This window comes from Pelophylax lessonae (assembly GCF_965119305.1).
Source record: "Pelophylax lessonae genome assembly, chromosome: 1".
Classification (NCBI taxonomy): domain Eukaryota; kingdom Metazoa; phylum Chordata; class Amphibia; order Anura; family Ranidae; genus Pelophylax; species Pelophylax lessonae.
In genome coordinates this window covers 735,853,441-735,880,312 of record NC_138768.1, presented here as the reverse complement: position 1 = coordinate 735,880,312, position 26,872 = coordinate 735,853,441, and the positions used below count along the sequence as shown (strand labels likewise).

General features: G+C 46.6%; 1 protein-coding gene across 1 annotated transcript in view; it reads left to right on the top strand.

Moving 5' to 3' along the window:
• Nucleotides 1-26,872, top strand: part of CEP135 (centrosomal protein 135) — a gene marked incomplete at its 3' end in the record, with an annotated part of 95,543 nt that overhangs the window by 25,136 nt on the left and 43,535 nt on the right. Inside the window, exons 6-7 of the mRNA XM_082265930.1 lie at nt 7,301-7,429; nt 24,248-24,463. Coding sequence (XP_082122056.1) covers nt 7,301-7,429; nt 24,248-24,463 — 345 coding nt within the window. The remainder of the gene's footprint in view (nt 1-7,300; nt 7,430-24,247; nt 24,464-26,872) is intronic.

Below are 26,872 nucleotides of genomic sequence, written 5' to 3'. Positions count from 1 at the left end.
AACAACCTGGACTATCTGGGCCTGACTTTGGATTCGGCCTCAGCCAGGGTGTTTCTCCTAGAGGCGAAACTGCTGAAGTTGCAGCATGCAATTAGGCTCCTGTTGTCCCAACTGTTGGTCGTCTCTCAGGACATGCATGCAAGTGTTGGGCTTGATGGTCTCCACCTTCGAGGCAATTCCAGTTTCATACCAGGCCTCTGCAAAGGGAGATTCTTGCCAAATGGGGCAAGAATCCTCCATCTCTCAACACTCTGATCCTTTTGAGTCAGGGTGCGAGGGGATCCTTGTTTTGGTGGCTCCTTTCCCCGTCGCTTTGATAAGGGAAGTCTTTTCTTCCCCTGTTCTGGACAGTAGTTACCACGGACGCCAGCCTGTCCAGGTGGGGAGGTGTCATGAGCACCGATTCGGCTCAAGGGGTTTGGACTCGGGAGGAGTCCAGTCTGCCGATCAATATCCTGGAGATTTGGGCAATCGGGCTTTGCCTGTCCCAGTGGACTGATCGTCTGCAAGGGTGTGCAGTAAGGATTTAGCCGGACAGTGCCACAGCTGTGGCATATGTCAATCATCAAGGGGGCAGAAAGTGTCCTGGCGGCCAGGGAAGTTGCCGACATTTTAAAGTGGACAGAACGTTATGTTCCAGCCCTCTCTGCTGTGCACATTCCAGGAGTGGACAATTGGCAGAGGAACTACCTCAGTCTGCAGGCCCTGAGTCCGGGCGAATGGTCTCTTCATCCAGAAGTGCTTCAACAACTAGGTCTCCTGTGGGGGACTTTCGTAGACCTGTTGGCCTCTCGTCTCAACCAGAAGGTACAGAGGTTTGTGGCAAGATTTCAGGATCCTTTGGCCGACACCGCCGACGCTCTGGTGGCTCCTTGGGGTCAGTATCGTCTGATTTACGCTTTTCCTCCACTACAGCTTCTGCCAAGGCTCCTGTGCAGAATCGAGGCAGAAGGGATTCCAGTCATTCTGGTGGCTCCAGACTCCTCGTCAGTCTTCGTTCGCAGGCCTCGTAAGGCTGGTAGCCGATGTTCTTTGGAGATTCCCTCTCAGCGAAGATCTTTTGTCTCAAGGGCCGAGCTTCCATCCACTTTACATTCGCTGGCTTTAACGGTCTGGCTATTAAAAGCCAGGTACCGAAGGATAGAGGGTTGTTGGATTCGGTGATTCCTACTCTGTTAAAAGCTAGAAAATCTACTTCTAGTAAGATTGATCATAGTCTGGAGGGCGTACATTTATTGGTATTAGTTGAGAGGGAGGGGGGGGGGGGTTCTCGTTCCTTTTCGGTGTCCCATCTGCTGGAGTTTCTACAACAAGGTGTAGATAAACGCTTGGCTCTGGGCACCATCAAGGGCCATATTTCTGCTTTGGCAATTTTTTTTTCCAACGGCCGTTGGCTAGAATTCTTTGGTTCACACTTTCTTTCAGGGGGTTTGCCACTTAGCTCCTCCGGTAAGGTCTCTGGTACCTCTGTGGGATCCCTATTTGGTTCTGTCAGTTCTTCAAAGACCGCCTTTTGAAAATATTCCTGATCTTCCTCTGTTTACTCTGTCACAGAAGTAGAAAAAGGCAGAAGTTGGGACTTTAAATGGAGCACCGAATATAGTGCCCCCATCCCTGGTTACATGAATAAAGGAAAGGTTTGGGACTTTGATTGAGGTGGAGACCAGAACGCTGGGAGACATGGGTAATAAAAACATTTTATTACTGTACAACATCAATAGACACAGTACAACATGTAAAATAGCAATTCATGTATAAACAGCATATTACAAACATATCGGTTAGTCTGATGCATTTGCAGGTACACAAAATATGCATATAGAGTATAAGGACTATGGCACTTCGTATTGGCCACACAGTCCAAAGTTGCTACATTATTGCCATACTGTAGGCGGTCTACAGGGTGCACCATGGTAATGAATGTTGAATCAAAAACGTGCTGCAGTAGTCATGGACCTAATATAAATCATGTGTTGAATCACACCGAATTGCAATAAACGTTCAATAGGTAAGTAACTGTTTAAATTGATTGAGTAGAGATTAATTTCTGTATAGTAGAAAAATGTATGACATCCTTGTAGCTCTACGTGTTTTTCATGGCTAAATACCACTCTTCAGGAGCGGATGCCAAAAACTCTGTAAAAAGTATAAATGTAACTGTTGATCGACTAAAATCGCATATATGAAAATGAGGGAGGAAAGGGTTATCCAATCCTATGGTTACTTACAAGATGGCTGTCATTAACAAAGTGCGGCTCTGTGGGCGCAGGGCATCTCATGCGCCTCCCCCGGGAGCTGTGGTGGTCATCCCCGCAGTCCCGCACAACGTACCACACATATCACCATAAAAACAAAGTGCAGAGTAATGAAAAAATGTGGGTTGCTGCTGTGAAAAAGCAAAAAAAACTACTAAGAGTCTGAAATAACAAAAGTATAGGAAAAATGGCATGTGTGGAAGTGGTGGACCAAAAAAGAACTCTCCACAGCCCAAAAGAAATTAAAAAAAAAAAAAAATATATAGAAAATAAATAAAATATAAGTAGCGATAGAAAATACTCCCAAGAGAATCAGTCAGAATAACCAAGTAGTAAGTAGGTGCAGTATATCCAAAAATGAAAAGTATACAGCAAAATATTAAAAATGTGGTTACCTTAAATGACTGCATCAAGTGTTATAGTAGTAGTATACATGTGTTGTCTCTCAAATCCTGGGTCTGAATGACCTGTAGCAAACTAGGGGATATACATGTGCGTCAGCACAACCACGGGTGCCTCCCAGCGTCACGTTGATTGCTAATTGGTAAAAGGTGTCTCCCAATTAAGGCAAACCTACTGCAAGAAGAGGAGTGATACACCTCAGACACAAAGCAATTGTAGATGTGAACTCATGGTATCTGATGCTAAGACGCCAGAAGACGCCCAGCGAAAGACACAAAAACGTGGCGCCAACGCGCGTCGGAAAAAACCTGCCAAACCCCCCCCCCCATGCCGGCGAAGCGGGGGGGGAGAGGCAGGGCACCGATACGCGTCGCAGCTCCCTGGTCTGGGAACCAAACAAATGCCCAGCCCACAGGACCGCACAATGACAATGAAAAATAAATAAATAATTGTATATCATGAACAAGAGGAACCATGATTGCCATGCTGCAGATAGTGATGAAAACACATCCAACCATAATTAGATAATATGGGGTAATCTGTATATAAGGGTATGCCCCGCGGTCTGTGAAGCCACCTCCATCCCTATTAGTCAAACTAGAAAAAGGCAGAAGTTGGGACTTTAAATGGAGCACCGAATATAGTGCCCCCATCCCTGGTTACATGAATAAAGGAAAGGTTTGGGACTTTGAGTGAGGTGGAGACCAGAACGCTGGGAGACATGGGTAATAACATTTTATTACTGTACAACATCAATAGACACAGTACAACATGTAAAATAGCAATTCATGTATAAACAGCATATTACAAACATATCGGTCAGTCTGATGCATTTGCAGGTACACAAAATATGCATAAAGAGTATAGGGACTATGGCACTTCGTACTGGCCACACAGTCCAAAGTTGCTACATTATTGCCATACTGTAGGCGGTCTACAGGGTGCACCATGGTAATGAATGTTGAATCAAAAACTTGCTGCAGCAGTCATGGACCTAATATAAATCATGTGTTGAATCACACAGAATTGCAATAAACGTTCAATAGGTAAGTAACTGTTTAAATTGATTGAGTAGCTCTACGCGTTTCATGGCTAAATGCCACTCTTCAGGAGCGGATGCCAAAAACTCTTTAAAAAAGTATAAATGTAACTGTTGATCGACTACAATCTTTTTATTTATTTTCTATATTTTTTTTTTTATTATTTCTTTTGGGCTGTGGAGAGTTTTTTTGGTCCACCACTTCCACACATGCCATTTTTCCTATACTTTTGTTATTTCAGACTGTTAGTAGTTTTTTTTGCTTTTTCACAGCAACACAGCCGCAACCCACATTTTTTCATTACTCTGCACTTCGTTTTTATGGTGATATGTGTGGTGCGTTGTGTGGGACTGCGGGGATGACCACCACAGCTCCCGGGGGAGGCGCATGCGATGCCCTGCGCCCACAGAGCCGCACTTTAATGACAGCCATCTTGTAAGTAACCGTAGGATTGGATAACCCTTTCCTCCCTCCTCATTTTCATATATGCGATTTTAGTCGATCAACAGTTACATTTATACTTTTTTACATTTATACTTTTTTACAGAGTTTTTGGCATCCGCTCCTGAAGAGTGGTATTTAGCCATGAAACGCGTAGAGCTACAAGGATGTCATAAATTTTTCTACTATACAGAAATTAATCGCTACTCAATCAATTTAAACAGTTACTTACCTATTGAACGTTTATTGCAATTTTGTGTGATTCAACACCTGATTTATATTAGGTCCATGACTGCTGCAGCAAGTTTTTGATTCAACATTCATTACCATGGTGCACCCTGTAGACCGCCTACAGTATGGCAATAATGTAGCAACTTTGGACTGTGTGGCCAATACGAAGTGCCATAGTCCTTATACTCTTTATGCATATTTTGTGTACCTGCAAATGCATCAGACTAACCGATATGTTTGTAATATGCTGTTTATACATGAATTGCTATTTTACATGTTGTACTGTGTCTATTGATGTTGTACAGTAATAAAATGTTTTTATTACCCATGTCTCCCAGCGTTCTGGTCTCCACCTCAATCAAAGTCCCAAACCTTTCCTTTACTCTGTCACAGAAGGTAGCTTTTTTGGTGGCTATTACTTCTGCACGCAGAGTGTCGGAATTGGCTGCGTTGTCCTGTCGGTCACCTTACCTGGTGGTTCACAGGGACAAAGTGATGCTACGTCCCTGTCAGTTGTTCCTTCCTAAAGGTCGTCTCTGGTTTCCACTTGAAAGAAGACATTGTGTTGCCTTCCTTGTGCCCTAAGCTGAAACACCCTAAAGAAACTGCTTTACATTCCCTGGATGTGGTTTGGGCATTTAGGGTGTACCTGGCAGCGACTGAGGCGGTTCGGAAATCGGATTCCTTGGCTGTCCTTATAGATAGATCTCGTAAGGGGCAGGCTGCATCAGCTGCGACCATTTCCAGATGGATCAGGCAGATGGTGGTGCAGGCCTATTCCATTAAGGGTTAGGATTCTCCTTTCCCTGTTAAGGCGCATTCTACAAGGGCGCTCAGTGCCTCCTAGGCCTTCCGTCGTCAGGTGTCAGTAGTTCAGGTGTGCAAGGTGGCCACTTGGTTGTCTGTGCATACATTCAATAAGTTTTACAAGGTGGATGTCCTAGCATCTGCAGATGCTGCGTTTTGCATGCCGCTGTTGAAGAGGCTCCTTCCTCTTGAGGGTGTTTTCTTTTTGGGTGGTGAGCTTTAGTTGTTGTTGTTGTTTGAGATCCGGATTTATCTGGTTGGCTAGGTTTAGCCCTTTTTGGGAATTTTTTGTGTATTGCTGTATTTTTTTTCCCATCCCTCAGGTTGACACTGCTTTGATACGTCCCCAGAGTCAAAGATATGGAGCTGTGTCAGTCAATGAACGAAAGAGAAAACTGGGTTTTGTCTTACCGTAAAATCCTTTTCTCTGATGTTCATTGACTGACACAGTACCCACCCCTCTGAGTTGGGTTATGTGTTCTTCTGACACTGCTTGTTACAAACTGAAGTCCTATAACAGGAAGTGGGAAGTATACCCCCTAGGACGGCTCAAGGGGCGTAGTCAAGTTTTTGTTTCCACCTCCTAGTCCTACTCCTATGGAGAGCAGCATAACCCCAGAGTCCAAGAAGATATGCAGCTGTGTCCGTCAATGAACATCGGAGAAAAATCCCAGTTTTTTTTTTTTTCCTTTTTCATCTACTGCATGACTATCTGATCAACCACTAGTGATACTGTATTTTTTTTTTTTTTTAAAGATTTATCCATAATGATCATAGTAACGTGCAGTAATCTTTTTGCAGGCTAGGTACTATTGGCTGCTACAAAATTGTTACTGCCACAGAGCTCAGATGTCTAGTGATTTTTATTTTTTTTCCTTTAGACATTTCTGTAGAGAGTACAGGCTAAAATGGATTACCTAGCATGATCAGTTAGGCTGATTAGTAAACAGCATTTTGTGAATAGGCTGAAGTATTGAATGAATTAGTTGACAGCAACATTGGACAGTCTTAGCCAGTTCCCTATACCCACTTGCTGACCGCCCTTTAGCAGTTTTACTGCTACTGAGCTGCCCACGCTTCACAGGATTATATGTGTGTGTGTGTGTGTATATATATATATATATATATATATATATATATATATATATATATATATATACACGTGATCCTGCACTTGCGAGTGCGCACCAGCGTATGCTTGCTCCCGCTGTGATTCTGTGAAATCAGTGGCACCCACAGACTCTGTCCGCCAGCACCTGCTGATCGTTTGGTACACAGGCAGAACGGCAGTACAGAAGGCATGGATCCTGTGTTCCTGCAAAGCAGGGGCACCAATCCGTGCCTTCCACTAGTAAAAGCACCTCCCCCACTACACTAAAACACAGTTTAGGCACACAGTTAACTCTTTGATTGCCACCTTTCCCAAATCAGTGTCATTAGTACAGTGTCAGTGCATATTTTTAGCACTGATCACTGTATTATTGTCACTGGTTCTCAAGAAAAGTGTCAAAAATATCAGTGTCTGATTTTTGTCTGCCGCAATATTGCAGTCCCGCTAGAAGTCGCTGATTGCCGCCATTAGTAGTAAAAAAGAAATTAATAAAACTCCATAAATATATCCCATTGTTTGTAGATGCTATAACTTTTGCCCAAACCAATCAATATACTCTTATTGGGATTTGTTTTTTTACCACAAATATGTAGCAGCATATATTGGCCTAAATTAATAAAGAAATTTTATTTATTTTTTTTTAATTTTATTTTATTGGATGTTTTAAAGCAGAAAGTAAAAATGATTGATTTATTTTTTTTCAAACTTAGCGGTTGTTATTTGTTTGTAGCGCTAAAAAACAAATGCAGAGGTGATCAAATGCCACCAATTGAAAGCTCTTATTCGTTGAGGGGGGGTGTCAAAAATGTTGTTTGGGCTCAGTGTCTGCCCAATGGTCAGTTCAAGTAACACCATGCCCTATCACAAAAGATGGCCTGGCCATGAAGTGTGTGGGGGGAAGGGGGGGGGGGGGTTAAATCTTCCAGAGCTGAAGTGGATACTAAAATGAGGTTTGAATAATTCTAACAAACAAGAGATGTACTCTAATGGTTAAAGTCTTTGTTTCATCATAGGTTGAATTAAGAGACAAAGAAGTAGAGCGGTTGGCTTTAGCTCTGGATGGAGGACGATCTCATGATGTCATTTCTCTTGAAGCGAGATACAGAAGTAATGAGAAACTTGTGGCCCACCTAAACCTTCAGGTATTTCTTACCCCCCCCCCCCGTGGTTGTTTTACTGTAGTTTTACCATTGTTTACAATTTAAAAACACATTCTGAACTCGGAACTGACTGTAGAATTATTTCCTGGAACAAATGCTACGGTACCCTGAGCAAAAAAAAAAAAAAGTCTCTAAATATTACTACACTCTTGGTAAATACACTATCAATAAGACTAATTTACTTAAAACTTAATGGCTTAACCCTTTGTCTATCAAAGTATGTGTATAACTGTCAAGAGGTTAACGCACACTTACTTTTTTCATCCTACTTTCTACTGTCTCATGTAAAAGTTATCAATTTTACTGTTCATTGAATGGCCCTAAATGAGTATTTGTGGGATAATGGGACAAGGACTGGCTCTGGGGAACTGTGGTGTGTGTTTGTTTTTTGTTTTTTTTCACATCAATGGCTCCTCGCACACATCCGGCAACCATAATTGTGAGCTGTTACAAAACTGGGATCAACAACACTATGTTCCTCTGGTGTTTCTGCTGGAGCAAACGCTGTGTGGTGTAATAGACTGGGTGCTGGTAGTGCAGTAGCCAGAAGGAAGTGGAGGGACTTCTGCTGTCTTGCAGCCTGGTATATGCTGACAATATTCCAATCATGCTTTGCCTAAAAAGAGGAGGAATCTTTGATTTTCTTAATGCTAGTCATTTTAAAAAACCTTGTCCCCCCCCCCCAAAGTATCTGCTTTTTCTGTATCTGCCTACCCATCAAGGAGCTGCAGTTCCACCTTGATTCAAGCAAGACCAGTCATTTTTTATTGCTCTCCCTCCCAAAGTAGTACTAATCTGAACACATGCAAAGCTTCACAACAGTGACCTAGTCACGAAACGTTCCACAAAACATTTACTAATCTCTAACCTAGGGCTCTGCAACCTGTAGACTGCAATCTATCAGTAGATAGTGGACAGGTGACTGGTAGATCGCGGTCTGGGTTTTGGTGACTTTCCACTCCAGAGAATCAAAGTGCAATGCAAAGGAATTACTTGTAGAGAACAAGAGCCACATAAGCGATGCCTCCTCCTGTAGTGCTGGCTCCTGTCCTGCGGAGTGATATCAACTGCACTTATCCCAGCTAGCGGTCTCCAGAGTGGTGCCAGCAGCAGGAAAGAGGGAGCTTCTGGTCAGTGTGAAGCAATACACTGGGCATAATAGTATAGGGCTGCTTTCACACTGATGTGCTGCGGTTTACCAACACCGCACGTGCAGTGCAGGTACCTGCAGCTTTCCTTCGGGTTTGCTGCACTTAGCCAGATACTTCTATTCTATCCTGCAGGTTTGGTGCACTTTCTAAATGATGTGCCCTGTCCACCGCCCCAGTCCCTACCCCCTTTAGCTGCTGAGCCAGCAGCCAAAGGTGTACACATGCCACCGCAGCAATTTAGCCCTATGTTGCTTTTGGTTGGTTCTACCACCTACCAATCACGACTCAGTCAAGTACATGGGGTATTCAACGGCTTGCTTCTGCAGGGTCCAAGGGGTTAAAGCAGGTAGTGAGAAAGCAACACAATGCTGCCTGCTTTAACCCCCTGTTTGCTGTACTGCACAAGGTTGCAGGGCACTTGTAGAGCGGCCCTATTCACTGAAATGGGTCATGCTTGGTAGGTGCTACACCCACCAACCATGACAGGGCGTATAACCTCTGCTGCAGCTACAACGTGTTCACCCCTGGCCACTGCAGCTAAAGGGGGCAGAGGTGAAGTCTATGGCTAAGCACAGCAAACCCACAAAATCTGCAGGTACACTGCACTACACCTGCAGTGTGGGTAAACCGCAGTGCATCAGTGTTATAGCAGCCCTATACTATTATGCCCAGTGTATTGCTTCTCATTGATCTGAAGATCTTCTCCTCTTTCCTGCTACTGGCACCACTCTGGAGACCACTACCCGAAATAAGAGGTGGAGTGCAGTTGCTATCACTCCACATGGGACAGGAGCCAGCATTACAGAGGAGGCATTGGTTTATGTGGCTCTTGCTCCCTATTACAGCTCCAACTTTACAAATAGTCGCTCTGTATTGCACTCCGTTTGATGCCCTGGGATGGCGTGTCAGCAAGCCCAGACCATGATCTACCAGTCGCCTGTCCGCGATCTACTGGTAGATCGCAATCTACAGGTTGCTGACCCCCCCCCCCCCCCCCCCCGCTCTAAAGCATTGCACACTCCATTAGCAAATTGCAGGTGCAATGCCAGGACTTTTGCAGACTGTCTGCGTAAGCTGTCTGCTCGTACCTCGTACAAACAGGCAGTTGCATATTAACAGGAAGGATCAATGAACTACCTAGAGTGCCTAAAGAGATTGTAAATGTAATTAAATAAATAACAAACCTGCCTATTCTTACCTGCTGTTTGCGACCGCAATCCTCCTTCTCAGGTCCCCTGCCAGGGTTCCTCACCCGCTCCTCTGTCCAGTGCTCCCACGGGAAGCCGTTTTCCATGGGGGTGTGTGTGTGTGTGTGTGTGTGTGCACGCAATCTCCCAAGCCCTGCTCCTTCGTCACTGGCTTTGACAGCAGCTGGAGCCAATGGCTCCTGGTGCCCCAGCAAAGCCATTGAGACTAGGAAGTGAGGGGAGGGAAGAGCTACAGGCATGCACAGCACTGGATCGAATGAGGGCTCGTAAGTAAAAGGGGGGAGGTGAGTGGGATACTGATGCCTAAATATTTGTTACCTTATTGCAAGGTAAGAATTTGTTTAGGCTTTAGAACCGCTTTAACAGTGCCCTTGGTAGTTCATTGAGAACTACAAGCCATCAGCTGCAAAGGCTTTTGTTACTTGTGGTTCTTACATTCACAGAACTCTGTGAATGTGTGATGCAGTCGGGTGGGCATGGCTGCCTTTTCTTTTAAATTGTGACAGTGCTGGGAGAAGATCCCCGGCCGGTTGTCCAGGAACGGACTGACAACTCATGGGGCCCCCAGGCAATAGATCATGGGGCCCCCTTTGTCCCCATCCATGTGTCCTGGCCCACACTCAAGCAGTTTACCAATGCCCATCAAATGCAGCCTCACCAGTGCCTGGATCACACAGAGCGGCGTTCTTCCGCTGTGTCACGGAGCTTGGATTTAAACTGCCTGGCGGCCGCTGTTGTCAATGTCCCGTCTCCTAGACTGGCTACTATGATAGACGTCACACTGGTTCAATTTCCCAACATTGGATCAGTGTGTTGTCTATCATAGGAGCCGGTCTAGGAGGTGGGACTGTTAAAGCGCCACCGAACATTTCAGATCCAAGTTCTGTGACACAGCAGGAGATCGCCGCTCTGTGCGACATACACAAGGAGAGGAGAAGGGAGGGAAGTACTCTTGACAGGGGTGTGCCAGAATGACTCCATTGATGGAATTGTGATTCAGTCGCTCTCTGCATTGATGGAGAATCGTTTAAGGCTGAATCTCGATGCATCGATTATACGATTATTTCTTTATCGTACATCACGGGGCACAGAGCAGGTAATATTATCTGGGTTATAGGCTACCTTTTAGGTGAATGGACACTGGCAACCAATAGACAGGAAGTCCCTCCCATATAACCCCTCCCTTACAGGAAGAACCTGAGTTTTTTTTTTTTTTGACAGTTTCTTGAAGGTGGTGGTCATGGCTGTTAAAGCTCTTCAATCCTAAGAATGATGTCCCAGGTTAGGGGTGTTCTGATCGGATCCATGAGAATGGCTAAGCGCTAAAAGGATGGTACTAATAAAGGGAGTATGGGGTAGGCCAGGCATGTCCAACCTGCGGCCCGGGGGCCGCATGCGGCCCAGAACCGCAGGCAATGTGGCCCACTGCCCCCTGACAATTTATTTTTTTTGCTGGGGAGGAAGGAAGTTGGGTTGGGGGCACATGGCCACAGTGGCTTCCAACTAACTGTAGACAGAGGCTGCCTCGGAAGGATCATCCTCTATTTGTGCTAAATTAGTGCTGGGGGGGCGGGAAGGGCGTGGCAGCGTTTTATTACTTATATACCTTAACTATAGTATATATTTTATATGCGGCCCGAGAAAATTTCTCTACACTCAATGTGGCCCAGAGAAGCCAAAAGGTTGGACACCCATGGGGTAGGCACTACTCTGTCAGTAAATTTGTTTTAATGAGAACGTGTTGTATAAAGTGCTCAAAAAAGGGGATGTATTCCTGGTGTGTAAACTCAGTACAATGTAAACAGTTTCAATCAATAATGTATGATTAATAAGGTGCCAGAAGTGCAATAAATAATATGTGCAAACAGTGCTGAGATTAGATTTTCCCTTTATCACCACTAGAGGGAGTGGTGTGCAAATAAATATTATAAATGGACAAACTTTTTGGTGGATAAATCAATAGTGCGTGATCTATTAAGATGCCAATTGTGCAATCCACAAATGTATAAATAAAAAACTAAAATGCTGAGAATGAGTGACCCTTTTGGTTGGCCCAACGTATAGCTTATTGTGAAAAAATAGTGCAACAAAAGCAATACAAAGTGTCAATGTATATAATCACAATAGTTGTGACACTCCTAACAAGTCCATAAATATTAAAGTGCTTATTCCAAATTTCCATGACAGTGCTTGTAGCAGTTCACAATCCATTAATTGCAGGTATACACCAATGGCTAAAGTGACTTGTGCTTGTTCCTTTCCTTAGTGCATAGAAGGCTCATGCAGGTGCTATCCCCCTATGGTCATGCACTCACCGCATATCCTTACCCTTGCAGGGGTATATAGCCTTATTTGCAGTAAGGAGGTCCCTCTGGTCTTCCCGGCTTATCCTAACGGCTTCCTTATCACAGCTCACACATGGAAGAGTAGTGAAAAACGCCCATTGTGTAGTAAAATTTAAAAGTTTTATTCTAATAAAAACAATATCCACTCCCTGTATAGTAATCACAGTTCAGTGTTGCGGTGGATATCCGGGTCCGTGCGTTCCACGGCCCTCAACCACCTTAAGCGGAAGTGACACTGGATGACTTGTTAGGAGTGTCACAACTATTGTGATTATATGCATTGACACTTTGTATTGCTTTTGTTGCACTATTTTTTCACAATAAGCTATAAGTTGGGCCAACCAAAAGGGTCACTCATTCTCAGCACTTTAGTTATTTATTTATATATTTGTGGATTGCACAATTAACACCTTAATAGATTACGCACTATTGATTTATCCACAAAAAAGTGTGTCCATTTATAATATCATTTATTTGCACACCACTCCCTAGTGGTGGTAAAGGGAAAATCTAATCTCCGCACTGTTTGCACATATTTTTTATTGCACTTCTTGCACCTTATTGATCCTACAACATTATTGAGTTGATTGAAACTGTTTACATTGGTTTTAATAATTTTTTTTACTGAGTTTACACACCAGGAATACATCCCCTTTTCCTTTTATATAGAACACGTTCTCATTCTACCCCACGTTCTCATCTACCCCATACTCCCTTTATTATTATCCAGATTTCCCTATTCACAAGTGGTCACAAGTTTTTATCAAGTGGATGTTAAAGCCCGAGGAGGGGCTCAGTTTTTTATTAGCATGTTGCAAGCAGCACTATAAGTTCCTATTCTTTGCCCCGGTGCAGTAATAGGATTCTGTGTCCCCTCCACTCAAAGGCATTGCTTTAGGGCATCCCAGATAGTCAGTCATTATTATCTGCTCTGTGTCCCATGATGTACGATAAAGAAAATAGGATTTTCTCTTACGTCCTCCGACAGTCGCCGCCTCTTCATAATCTTCACCAATGGGGTAATTGACCTTTGCTCCGCAGGAGTAGCTAGGCAACAAGATTTGTTAATATCAAAGCTTTCAGCATATCACACCCCTAGGGGGTGGTCCCCTCAGTCAATACCTCCCTGCTTCCAGCATTCTCAACTCAAGTTTTCAATTGCCTAGCTTAGGAGTAGCTGGCTGTTCCTGTGCTGGGGCTTTCAGTCTCAGCCTTCTATCCTCTTTTTGATTTTATTTCAAGTATTTTTCTCTTTCTTTTACTTAGCTGTTTTTTTCTCAGCATTAGTTTTAGTTTTCTTCGGTTGAAGATGATCATGCGGAGCTGGGTCTCGGACTGGCCACCCTGGATCCCAGGGCTGAGAGCCAGGGGTTTCCCCAGCCTGCCATCGAGCGTTCAGCTCAGGTTTCCCTGGCATATTGAACGACCCATCCCTGTTCGCTGCAGGGATGCTGCCTGTGAGGTGGCTACCTCACCGGATGCCATTTGCGGTTTCGCACCGCAGTCCACTGCGTCCTGGCTGCGACACTCCCTGTCCTCAGTACAGCGGTTTGGTCGCTAGAGAAGGCTCCCCACGCCATCCGGAATGGTGAGTAAATTTCTATGTGGGGACCTGTCTGTTTGGGTGTCAGTCTGTGACTGTGTGACCCGCATGTCTGTGTAAGTGCTGAGCTCCCTGTCAGATTCCTGATAGCTGCCTTTCTGTGGGCTGCGGGGGGGGGGGGGGCTCTCCCGCTCTGCTGTGTGAGATGTATAGGGCAGACTGGGCTCAGACATGCTGTGCGGCGACCGCTGATGCGGCCCGCCATTTTTTCTCGGCAAATTGTGGTGACCGGCCATGTGTGATACAGCGCGGTGTTTTGGCGCCAAACGCCGCCATTTTGGCGGCGATCGCTCCTGCAAGCACATGTCGGCGCCATTTTCTTATTGCCTTGATTCCCTCAGCCGAGCGGCCATGTTTGTGAAGCCTTCATAGGCTATATAGGGCGGTCAGTCATTGCATCACTTCCTTTTTCACTGGAACAGCGATCGGTGGCAGCAGCTGTGTGCTCTCTCCAGGTTTTTACCTTCCTTATCCTGTATTTCCTTGCTCAGTGCTCCTTATCCCTGCGGGGGTTGGTACATACAGTAGTGTGCGGTGGGCTGCGCTCGCCGTGGTCTTAAAGGGGCAGTCCTTTATTTCAGTTGATACTGGGGCATGGATTCTCAGGATTGCAAGTTTCCTCCCACCCTGGTGGGGGGCCAAGGGGCTGCTGCATCCCCCGAGGGGGCTGATCTGGCTGCTGTTGTAGCGAACTTGGCTTCTCAGGTGCAGATGCTAATGGCTGATCGATCCGCAAAACGGCCCAGGTTACCTATTTCCTCTGATTCAGAGGGCGATGGGGCTGCTATGGCTGGAGTGCCCTTCTCAGGGTCTCGTTCATCTCTGGACCTTATGGGGTCTGAGGGGGAGGCTGAGGTAGGAGTTGATACTTCTCCCCCTGGCTCGCCTGAAGAGCTTGCACTCATGGATGAGTTGATTACTTCTATCAAGGAAACACTGCGTCTGCAGGATGAACCAAGTCCTCCTGCTTTGATGTCCTCTTATGGGACGCAAAGGAAACGCAAAGCAGCGCAGGCTTTTCCCTGCCCTGCGGAATTTCAGCGCGCTGTTGATGAGCAATGGCGCAATTTAAAGAAGCCCTTTACTGTGCCAAGTAGGTTCAAGCTGCTTTATCCATTTACACCCACCACTGATGAGCGTTGGTGTGTGCCGCCTCAGGTGGATCACGCGGTGGCAGTTTTGAATAAATCTACTGCGATTCCTGCTGAGGATACACCGGTGTTCCGGGACCCTACGGACAGGAGATTGGAGTCTCTGGCCCGTCATACTTATACGGTTGCTGGTTCTATGCTGAAGCCTATTTTTGCTTCCATTATGGCAGCCCAAGCTATTGCGGATTGGACGCAGGTGCTCAGGCGCACCCTGGTGGCTGACTCTGCTCCGCCGACAACGTTGGCTATGGTAGATCAAATTCATCAGGGTGTCATGTATTTGTGCGATGTGGACTTGGATTTAGTCCCTTTGGCTGCACGTCTCTCCAGTGTATCGGTGTTGAACCGTCGCCTGAAATGTTGGTCGGTTGACCAATTCTCTTGCTAATCTTCCCTACGCGGGATCTCGCCTTTTTGGCGAGTCTTTGGATACTCTGATAAAGGGAATTTCCGGGGGTAAGGGCACTCTCTTACCCCAAACTCACAAGAATAAGTTTGTTCGCGGTAAGAAGAATGCCTCGTTTAGGCCCTCTCAGGGGTCCTTTCGTGCCTTTCGGTCGCAATACAAGGGCAAGCCCTTCAAGGGTCAAGGCTCCCAGAAGAAGCCGTGGGCAGGTAAGCAGAAGTCCGGCCAGTCCGGGTCCGCTGCCCATACCAATTCGGCCTGAAGGGGTGCCCTCACCCGGTTCTGGGGTGGGGGGACGTTTGCTCGGTTTTCTTCAACCCTGGCTGGCCCGCATTCGGGACAGGTGGATTCAGGAAATCGTTCGATCTGGATACAAGATCGAGTTTCTCTCTCGGCCGGCGAGCAGATTTTTTCCCTCAAATCTTCAGCTGTCTCCGGAGCGTTTGCAGGATCTGCACCTGGCGGTGCGGGACCTGCGGGCCCAGGGAGTGGTGGTTCCGGTGCCTCATCGAGACAGATTTCGGGGGTTCTACTCCAATCTGTTCACTGTGCCCAGAAAGGAGGGCAAGGTACGTCCGATTCTGGACTTGAAAGCTCTGAACCGCTTTGTGCGGGTTCGCAAGTTCCGCGTGGAATCCCTGCGCTCAGTGGTGGCTGCCCTGAGTCAGGGGGAATTCATGGCCTCCATCGATCTGAAGGATGCGTACCTTCACATCCCCATTTTCGAGGGTCACCAGAGGTACCTTCGATTCGCTATTGCGGAGGATCATTACCAATTCGTGGCGTTACCCTTCGGTCTCGCTTCGGCTCCGTGGGTTTTCACCAAGGTGCTTGCGCCGGTCCTGGCTTTATTGAGAGCCCAGGGCGTCTCTGTCTTGGGATATCTGGACGATATCTTGATTCGGTCTGCGACCAGTCAGGGCCTGGTGAACGACCTGTCCACCACGATGCAGACTCCGCAGGAGTTTGGTTGGACGATAAATTTTCCAAAATCAACGTTGTGTCCGTCGGTTTGTCTTCCCTACCTGGGGATGATCCTGGACTCTGCTCAAGCGAAGGTCTTCCTGCCGGAAGACAAGCTCCGGACACTTCAGGACGAGGTCAGGTCCCTCAGGGACACTCAGTGCTCGTCCCTCCGGACATGTATGAGATGTCTAGGTCTAATGGTCTCGGCTTTCGAGGCGATTCCCTTCGCCCAGTTTCACACGCGGGGTCTTCGGGCGGAGATCTTGGCCAAGTGGGACGGGCGTCCGCAATCTCTGGATCGGCAGATTTCGTTGAGCCGCCACACCCGAAGGGGTCTTTTGTGGTGGCTCCAGTCCCCGGCTGTGTCGGGGGGCAAGTCCTTTCGTCCCTTGTCGTGGACGGTGATCACCACAGATGCCAGCCTGTCGGGCTGGGGTGGTGTTCTGGGCGTTCTGTCCGCCCAGGGAACTTGGTCGGAGGGGGAATCCTCCCTTCCGATCAACATTCTGGAATTGCGAGCGATAAAACTTTGCCTTCTGCATTGGTCGGAACGGCTTTAGGGCCGTCCGGTTCGGGTTCAGACGGACAATGCCACAGCGGTGGCCTACATCAACCATCAAGGGGGCACCAGAAGTGCCCGTGCTGCTCGGGAAGTAAACGTCATTCTGTCGTGGGCCGAGACGCACGTCCCAGCGATAACGGCTGTGCACATTCCGGGGGTGGAGAACTGGCAGGCGGACTATCTGAGTCGCCAGACCCTGGACCAGGGGGAGTGGTCTCTTCACCCGGATGTCTTCCAGAAGTTGTGCGTGAAATGGGGTCTTCCGGATGTGGACCTGTTCGCGTCTCGTCTGAACAACAAGGTGGAAAGGTTCGTGGCAAGGACGCGCGATCCTCAGGCAGACGCCTCAGACGCATTAGTGGCGCCCTGGCATCAGTATCGTCTGATGTATACCTTTCCACCGATTCAGCTGCTGTCCAGGCTGCTTCGCAGATTGGCCTCGGAACCGCACGCGGTGATTCTGGTGGCACCGGACTGGCCTCGCCGGTCTTGGTACGCAGACCTCGTAAATCTGGCAGACGACGCTCCGTGGCGCCTGCCGCTTCGGTAAGACCTTCTGTCTCAAGGGCCGATATTCCATCCTGCTTTACAGTCGCTGGCTTTAACGGCCTGGCTGTTGAAAGCCAGGTCCTGAAGGATAGGGGTCTCTCCCCTGAGGTCATTCCCACTTTGATCAAGGCTAGAAAAGCCTCTTCGGGAAAAATGTACTACCGTACTTGGAGGGCGTACTTTGCCTGGTGTGAGTCCAGGGGGTTTTCCCCTCGCTCATACTCGGTGTCGAGAGTGTTGGCTTTCCTCCAAACTGGAGTGGACCAGCGTTTGGCGCTGGCCACAATTAAGGGTCAGATTTCTGCGCTGGCCGTTCTTTTTCAACGCCCTGTGGCGTCTAATTCATTGGTTAGCACCTTTGTTCAGGGGGTGCGACATTTGGCCCCTCCTAGGAGGGAACCTTTGCCTCCATGGGACTTGAACTTGGTTCTGTCCGTGTTACAACAGGCTCCCTTTGAAAAGATCAGGGAGATTTCGTTGTCTCTGTTGTCCAAAAAGGTTGCCTTTTTGGTGGCGATCACTTCGGCTCGCAGGGTGTCGGAGCTGGCGGCTTTGTCCTGCAGCTCTCCCTACCTGGTGATTCACAAGGATAAGGTGGTCTTGCGACCTAACCCATCTTTTCTTCCGAAAAGGATCTCAGAGTTTCACCTGAATGAGGACATTGTCTTGCCTTCGCTTTGCGCGAAGCTTAAGCATCCGAAGGAGGTGGCTTTGCATGGCTTGGATGTTGTTCGGGCGATCAGGGTTTACCTGTCATCGACTAAGTCCTTTCGCAAGTCGGATTCCCTATTCGTTCTTCCAGAGGGACCTCGGAAGGGCATGGCAGCGTCGGCTGCTACCATCGCCAAATGGATCAGACAGATGATTGTGCAAGCCTATGCTTTGAGGGGGAAGGTTCCTCCTTTCCCTGTGAAGGCGCACTCTACCAGATCTTTGAGTACGTCTTGGGCCTATCGTCATCAGGCTTCTGTGGCCCAGGTGTGTAAGGCGGCGACTTGGTCGTCCGTTCACACCTTCTCCAAATTTTACAAAGTGGATGTTCAGGTATCGGCAGATGCTTCCTTTGGCCGTAAAGTTCTTAGTGCGGCAGTGCCTTAGGGTCCCTTGTTTGGGCCCTTGGCTGTTGGGGTGTTTTTACCCCTGGGTTACTTGTTCTTCCTGGGTTGTTGCTCCTGTTGAGCACGTTTTCCTGTTGCCAGGTTGGTTCTCTTACTTTGGTAAGGTTCCTTTCTCTGATGTGGGTACTGCGTTGCTTTATGCGCGGCTGCGTTTGTTTCCCACCCCTCATGTCTACACTGCTCTGGGACGTCCCCATTGGTGAAGATTATAAAGAGGCGGCGACTGTCGGAGGACGTAAGAGAAAACTGAATTTTTGTAAAATCTTACCGTAAAATTCCTTTCTCTGAGTCCTCCGACAGTCGCCGCCCCCGCCCCTCTTTTGGGGTTTGTTTATGTACTCTACTGCTATGCTACTGAAACTGAGTTGAGAATGCTGGAAGCAGGGAGGTATTGACTGAGGGGACCACCCCCTAGGGGTGTGATATGCTAAAAGCTTTGATATTAACAAATCTTGTTGCCTAGCTACTCCTGCGGAGCAAAGGTCAATTACCCCATTGGTGAAGATTATGAAGAGGCGGCGACTGTCGGAGGACTCAGAGAAAGGAATTTTACGGTAAGATTTTACAAAAATTCAGTTTTTTTTTTACAGATTATCTGTAAAATCATTTTCTTGGAGTACATCACGGGACACAGAGGTCCCTCCTCTCTCTTTTTCTGGGCTCTTCATTGCTTGCTTCAAAAACAGAGGTTCTTCCTGTGTGGGAGGAAATTCCTGTCTATTGGTTGCCAGTGTCCATTCACCTAAAGGTAGCGTATAACCCAGATAGTCATTATTACCTGCTCTGTGTCCTGTGATGTACTCCAGGAAAAGGATTTTACAGGTAAGCTGTAGGAAAAATCCTATTTTTCAACACCCCTACTGACCACCAATGTAAGATACATTCGTCCCACCGAAGTGTACAGATGTCAGTGTTGGGGAAAATCACTTAGTGTACACATATCAGAGATGGATATAGGGAATAACTCATTAAGTGCTATTCCCTATATAGAACACTATCTGTACACTCTAGTGGCACTCATTGTACTAGGCAATAGCACCTGCTAGAAGGGCACTGGGCAAGAAGGAAGGAACACTCACTCAGCAGTTTAGTTTGTTGTGTCTATAATCACCAGCCAGACTGTCATTACACACTGACCTTCTGCTACACACAAGGCAAGTCAGGTTGGCTAGCCCTGAGGTGACTCTGCTCGACTCTACACTCTAGCCTCCAGCTTCATCACCCGCTGTCGCCAGTGGCAGTGATGTGTGGCCCCGCCCCTTAGCTGAATTCCCTAGGGGGAGAGGGGGCCAAAGTGCCTGTCCCTGCCGTCATCTTCACACGGCTGATGGCTCCACAATTGCTCTCTAATTCATCCTCCCTCGCTCCTCATGTAGCCGCATCAACCACTGGCAAGGATTTGATAGGTGACTGCCCCGTGCCTCCTCAGGGTATAAATGTTCTATTCTCCAAGATGAGCTTTGGGCACCTCCCAGGGGCGGACTGAGCCTCTTATGGGGCCCCCTTGTCTTTGGGCAGTGCCCGAATGGTCAGTCCACCCCTGCCACTGTGAAAGCAGACTAACACTGGGCCTGATAAACCATTGTTTCTCTTCCGTTCATTGACGTACACAGCTCGATATTCTTCACCATAGGGTTATGGAGTAGGCAGACAACACAAAAGCTTGGCTACCCCCTGTGGGCCATCCTCAGCTGGCATAACCCCCTCTCTGCTTAGAAATACTCAGCTTTTGTTTGCCTAGTTCAGGAGTAGGACCTAGTCTCCTTGCCGGCCATAGGTCCGTACTTTTTTTGTCTATTTTTTTTTTTACTGTTTTTGTTTTTAGATTTCTTCCTGTTTCCTTTTTTTCTGTGGAGATCTTCCAGCAACTGCTGGGCTGAGCGAGGGACTGCACTATTGCAGTTCCAGTGGTCCCCTCAGCCAGGCCAGTGAGCAACATAGCCCCACTGGGCGGGGCTGACCTACGAGTTAAACGTCTTGCATGGTCGCATACGACTGAGTCTCGGCCTGAGTCGCAGCATTCCTTCTGGCCGACAGCTCCCCCACTTCAGTGGCGAGGAGGTTTCGGTCTTGGGAGTGTTATCCGCACACTTCTCTGGATAGGTAACTAAGGGCCCCCTCCTCTCCTTCCCTGGATTCGGTGTGGGGCGCGGGTACTCCTGTGGTGGTTGGTACCTCTGGAGTTCTGCGATTCAACTGTTAGCCCACAAGTGGCGTCCCTTCAGGCGTGTATGTTGGGCCTGATGGTGTCCACCTTTGATGCAGTTCCGTTTGCATAGTTTGCACGAGACTCCTTCAAAAGGACATTCCAGTCGAATGGGATAAGTATCCCAAGTCGCTGGACAATGTAATTTGACTGAGTCAGGCGACAGCGAGTTCTCTGGTCTGTTGGCTGCGCTCCCCAACCTTGCTACAGGGCAAGTCCATAGCAAATCCTTTCTCCCCTTGTACTGAACAATGGTCACGACAGATGACAGGTGGGGAGGGTTCCTGGGGCTGAACTCAACCTAGGGCTGTTGGACGTTGGAGAGTCCAGATTGCCCGTCAATGTCTTGGAACTTTGAGCGATCAGGCTTTGCCTGGATCATTGGGCTGTGCGGATTCAGTCAGACAACGCCACGTCCGTGGTTTTTGTGAATCACCAGTGCAGCACAAGGAGTATGTTAGCCGCCCTGGAGGTGTCCAGCATTCTCTGGTGGGCAGATTATTCTTGCTCTCTCTGCCGTGCACATTTCGGCATGGAAAATTGGCAGACGGATTACCTCAGTCGTCAGGCCTTGGACCAGGGGGAATGGTCCCTTCATCCGGATGTTTCATCAGATATGTCTGCGATGGAGCACCCCAGAATGGTGCCGAGGTTCGTGGCCAGGTCGCGAGATCCTCTGGCAGACACCACGGATGCTCTGGTGGCTCCATGGAACTGGTGCCATCTGATGCCTTTCCTTCTTTCCAGCTTCTTCCGTGACTTCTACGCAGGATCAAGGACGAAGGGATTCCCATCTTATGGTGGCTCTGGACTGGCCTTGCCGGCCTTGGCATTTCGACCTGGTGTGACTAGTTGCCGACGTACTCTGGAGGCTTCCTCTCAGGGACGATCTGTTGTCTAAAGGGCGGATCGTCCATCCTGTTTTACAGTCGCTGGCTTGGACGACCTGGCGGTTAAGAGCCAGGAGCTGAAGGACAGGGGCTGGTCCGGCTTGATGATTCCATCCAACCATGTTGAAGGTGAGGAAATCTATATCTCGAAAGCTTTATCGGATGTGGAAGGCATACATTTCCTGGCGTGAGGTTCGAGGAGTCCATCCTCGTTCCTTTTTGGTGGCTCCGAATCTGGCCTTTCTTCAACGTGATTGAATCGGAAGCTGTCTTTGAGCACTGTGAAAGGCCAAGTGTCCGCCTTGGCAGTCTTTTTTTTTTTTTTTTTAAAGACCTTTGGCTTCCTATTCATTGGGGCGTACATACCTTCAGGGGGTTCATCATTTTACTTCGCCTTTACCTCTGCCACTGTGGAATTTGAACCTGGTTCGGTCAGTTCTTCAAAAACCTGCCTTTGAAAACATACGGGAGATTCCTTTCCTTACGCTGTCACAAAAGTGTTTGTTTTTTTTTGGTGGCTATCACCTTTGCTCGCAGGGTGTTGGCGTTGTCGGCTTTGTCTTGTCGTCCTCTCTCTGGTGGTTCTGTGACCATGGCTGTCATTCCTCCCAAGGGTTGTCTCTGATTTCCATTTGAATGAGGACATTGTGCTGCTGTCCTTGTGTCCTAGGCCAGGTCATCCCAGGGTATTTGCCTTTTATACTCTGGATGATGTTCGAGCTATTTGGCAGCCACTGAGTCCTTTCGGGGGTCAGAATCACTCTTTGGGATTATGGACTGCTTCCTCTGCTACCATTTCCAGATGGCTCAGACGGTGACCCAGGATTATTCGCTTACGAGTCTGGTTCCCCCCTTTCCTTGTGATGGCACATTCGACTCGGGCACTTAGTGCTTCCTGTGCCTTCTGTTATCAGGCGTCAGTGGCGCAGATGTGCGTGGCAGCCACTTGGTCTTCGGTGCGTACTTCTTCGAAGTTTTGGCATCTGCGGTTGCCTCCTTTTTGGTCGCAAAGTTTTTGCGGGCTGCAATTTAGAGGATCTGTTTTCCCTCTTGAGTGTATTTCAGGTTGGGCTCCTGTTGTTGTTGTTGTTGTTCTAGTTTAGCTGCTACTGCTTGGATTGTGTTTGTTATTCCCACCACGCTGCTTTGGGACACCCCTATGGTGAAGCATATGGAGCTGTGTCTGTCAGTGAACGGACGAGAAAATAGGATTTTTGTATTCACTGTAAATTCCTTTTCTCTTAGTTCATTGACAGACACAGCACCCACCCCTCTAAGGAGTTTGTATGCTTCGGTTACTGCTTGTTTTAAAACTTGTATCTCTAAGCAGAGAGGAAGGTTGTGTCAGTTGAGGACGGCCCACAGGGCGTAACAAAGCTTTTGTGTTGTCTACCTAGTCCTACTCCTGTAGAGGGCAGCATAACCCTTATAGTTTAGAATGTGGAGCTGTGTCTGTCAATGAACTCATGGAAAATCATTTTACGGTGAGTACAAAAATCTTATTTTTTCAGGCAGTTTTTTTGGCGCACATGTGACGCACACTTAATGTGCACTAAATGAAGAAAATAGTGGGACTATGTTGAATTTTATTTGCAACAAAAACTGGGAAATTGTGAATTGTCGCAGGTATGTCCCAGTTTCTGCTTGTACTCTCTAAACTAATGTCTGCAGCAGACATTACAAGCTGGGGAGGCGAGGCGCTGGGAACTCCAACTTATCTATATTTGTTCTGATTGAATATTTGGAAGATTATACCAAAATTGGCCTCCACCATTGATCATTTAAAGTCTGTCTGAAGTCAGATGAGTGTACTGTATATGTAGTCATTTGAGGGCCAATCTAATCTCTTTAGTAAACTATTGAAATGGATTAATTTGTTTTTGTCATACTACTATCCTAATATATCAATGGTCCTGAAGAAGCCGCATATCTGCGAAACGCATAGACCAATGTTCGGACTGGTATGTGCTCGGAACAAAATTTGTGTATTCAGTTATTTATTGTACCACATATGGACTTTTTATTGGTTGTAATAAAATATGAATCAATTTTTATATTAAAAAAGAAAAAAAAACAATGCAGATATTGAATGCAGATCTCCACCTGGTCTGACTAGGCACGGATCTGCACACAGGGCTTACTGCCTCTGATGGTCACCACACTTACCAGAGGGAGACTGTGTGCAGGGCACTAGTTTCAAGCCTACTGTTTTTATACAGAAGATGACTGTTTGTTCTCAAAGAATTGTATAAAGATTATATCACTGACTTTTGGAATTGCTGTATTACAGCATTACAAATTACAGTTTTGCTGTATTTATAGATAGATGGATAGATGAGCACAGCAAAACTACACAGGGTACCAATTCCAAAGGCAGTGGTATAATCTTTATACAATTATTTGAGAACAAATGGTCATCTTCTGTATAAAAATAGTAGGCTTGAAACTAGTGCCCTGCATGCAGTCTCCCTCTGGTAAGTGTGGTGTGCTAGATATAGATGTATAGATATAGATTGATGGATTTTTGTCACGAATTGCTGGTAAATAGAGATTTTAGTAAACAAACTGCCCTGGCATATGGTAGCATTTTCAGACCTGCCAAAGAAAATTGGGTTTTTCTTAGTATAACTATACATGTGTTGCAGATTGAATATCTCCAGCAAGCTAACGGAGACCTTGAAAAACGCGTACAAGAATTGTTGGAAACCCGACAGAATGTGACCAGTGAGGTGTTGAATCTAAGCAGCAAGAATGAGGAACTCTGCAAAGAGCTGTCGGAGATTGACCATATGGCACAGCAACTAGAAAGAGACAAAGAAATGGCACTAGAGACTGCAGATGCTGAGATTGAAGAAGCAAAGGTTGGTGCCACTAATCTATATCTGAAGTAGGAGAATTGGAATAACACTTTGGGAGTTTTGCTAATTATACTTGATTGCTTAAAATGAGAAATTCTTCCACAAACATGCATTTTCCCACTAATGCGAGGGTGGAAGGACAGTGCTATGCTCACTGACTGTTTCGAGGGTTAGAAAAGTTAACAATTACATTGGCTAAATCTTCTCTAATGTGTTTAAGATCATTAACACTGCATGTAAATTGTATACCTGAGCACATCTCCCAAAGCAATCCCCTGGGATCACTTAGTGAAACTTTTCTACAAGGTAGAATAGTCTTTATGTATTTTATGAATATGCCTTGAAGCTAAATCCTTTGTTCATTCAAATCTGTAGCCCCTTTGTGGGAAGGTTTGTATTAATGCATGTTTGTAATACCATATCCCTTATACCAGTGATAGCAAACCTTGGCACCCCAGATGTTTTGGAACCACGTTTCCCATGATGCTTATGCACTCTGCAGTGTAGTTGAGCATCATGGAAAATGTCGCTCTGGGGTGCCAACGTTTGCCATCAGCCTTTATACTATGGTAAAATTGGAAAATAATAGTTTCACTTCCCCCCCCATGGTCCATTAAGGAACGCACAGATGCAGCAACTAGGAAAAATTTGGTTTGGCAGTAGTTGGAAATCCGTATGGCAAGCAAATGTATAAAGCACACGATTTAGAATTTTAAAGCTGACATCCAGGTTAACCATCCTCTAATGTCACTAAATAACGCTAGAAGAGTCTCTTGTTTTCTGTATAGAACAAATTACAAATGTGTGGGAGTATGTTGCCTTGGTGGAGTCTCTGTGTGCGATAAAAAGAACCATTAGCAGACAGGGAGGGTGCAAAACTGTCTGAAAACTGCTCATCTATAGGATAATATGTAAACTTTCAGATTACTTTTATACAGTTAAAGTATGGCTAAATCTAACTAGTCCAGCCAAACCAGCTAAAAAGTGGCACTCTTAGCCGCTATCTGGTTCTGCAGTTGCCATGGTGCTGCACATGCAGCTATGACACCAGTGATTTAAGGGCATGCCATTTTGGTTAAAAACTGGCATAAGCACACTGGCAACTGTGCCATTTGTCACCAGAGGCATGTCTTGCATGTAGCATACAGTGTTCATATGCTAGTAGGCCAAGTTTATATGAACAATGCAGAAAAAATGGCATGAGTGATCCTTAAACATTTATAACTTTAATTTTTTTGGGGAAAAGGTAAAATCAGTGGATTTAGTTCAACTTTAAGATTAGTTTCCTGTTTGATCAGGTTTTTATTTGCCAGACAAATCCAAGGAACTAACTTTAGCAGGGGGAGGAATAGATAAGAAACCCAAGTTTCTTGCATGAACAGTTACTTGTATATAGTATTGCCTACAGGGGTAACCCACAAAACATGAAACTGTCAACTAACTTGGGGTAAAAAAATAAATAAAATAAGTTGCCAAACGGCAAAAACATACACTATATTGTCAAAAGTATTGAGACGCCTGCCTTTAAATGCACTTGAAATTTAATGGCATCCCAGTCTTAGTACGTAGGGTTCAATATTGAGTGGGCTGACCCTTTGCAGCAATAACAGCTCCAACTCTTCTGGGAAGGCTGTCCACAGGGATTAGGAGTGTGTCTTTGGGAATGTTTGACTATTCTTCCAGGAAGCGCATTTGTGCGGTCAGGCGCTAATGTTGGACGGGAAGGCCTGGCTCTCAGTCTCCGCTCTAATTAATCCCAAAGGTGTTTTATTGGCTTGAGGTCAGGACTCTGTGCTGGCCAGTCAAGTTCCTCCACCCCAAACTCTGGCATCCATGTCTTTATGGACCTTGATTTGTGCACTGTTGCGCAGTCATATTGGAAGAGGAAGGGGCCATCCCCAAACTGTTCCCACAAAGTTGGGAGCATGAAATTGTCCAAAATGCTTGGTATGCTGATGCCTTAAGTTTCCTTCACTGGAACTAAGGGGCCAATCCCAACTCCTGAAAAACAACCCCACACCATATTCCCCACTCCACCAAATGATTTGGACTGCTGTACAAAGCAAGGTCCATAAATACAAGGCTGAGCTAGTTTGGGGTGGAGGAACTTGACTGGCCTGCACAGAGTATTGACCTCAACCCGATAGAACACTTTTGGGATGAATTAGAGTGCAGACTGTGAGCCAGGCCTTCTCTCAAACATCAGTGCCTGACCTCACAAATGCGCTTCTGGAAGAATTGTCAAATATTCCCATAGACACACTGCTAAACCTTGTGGACAGCCTTACTGGAATAGTTGAAGCTGTTAAAGCTGCAAAGGGTGGGCCAACTCAATATTGAACTCTACGGACTAAAACTGGGATGCCATTAAAGTTTAATGTGCCTGTAAAGGTGTAGGGCTCCCAATACTTT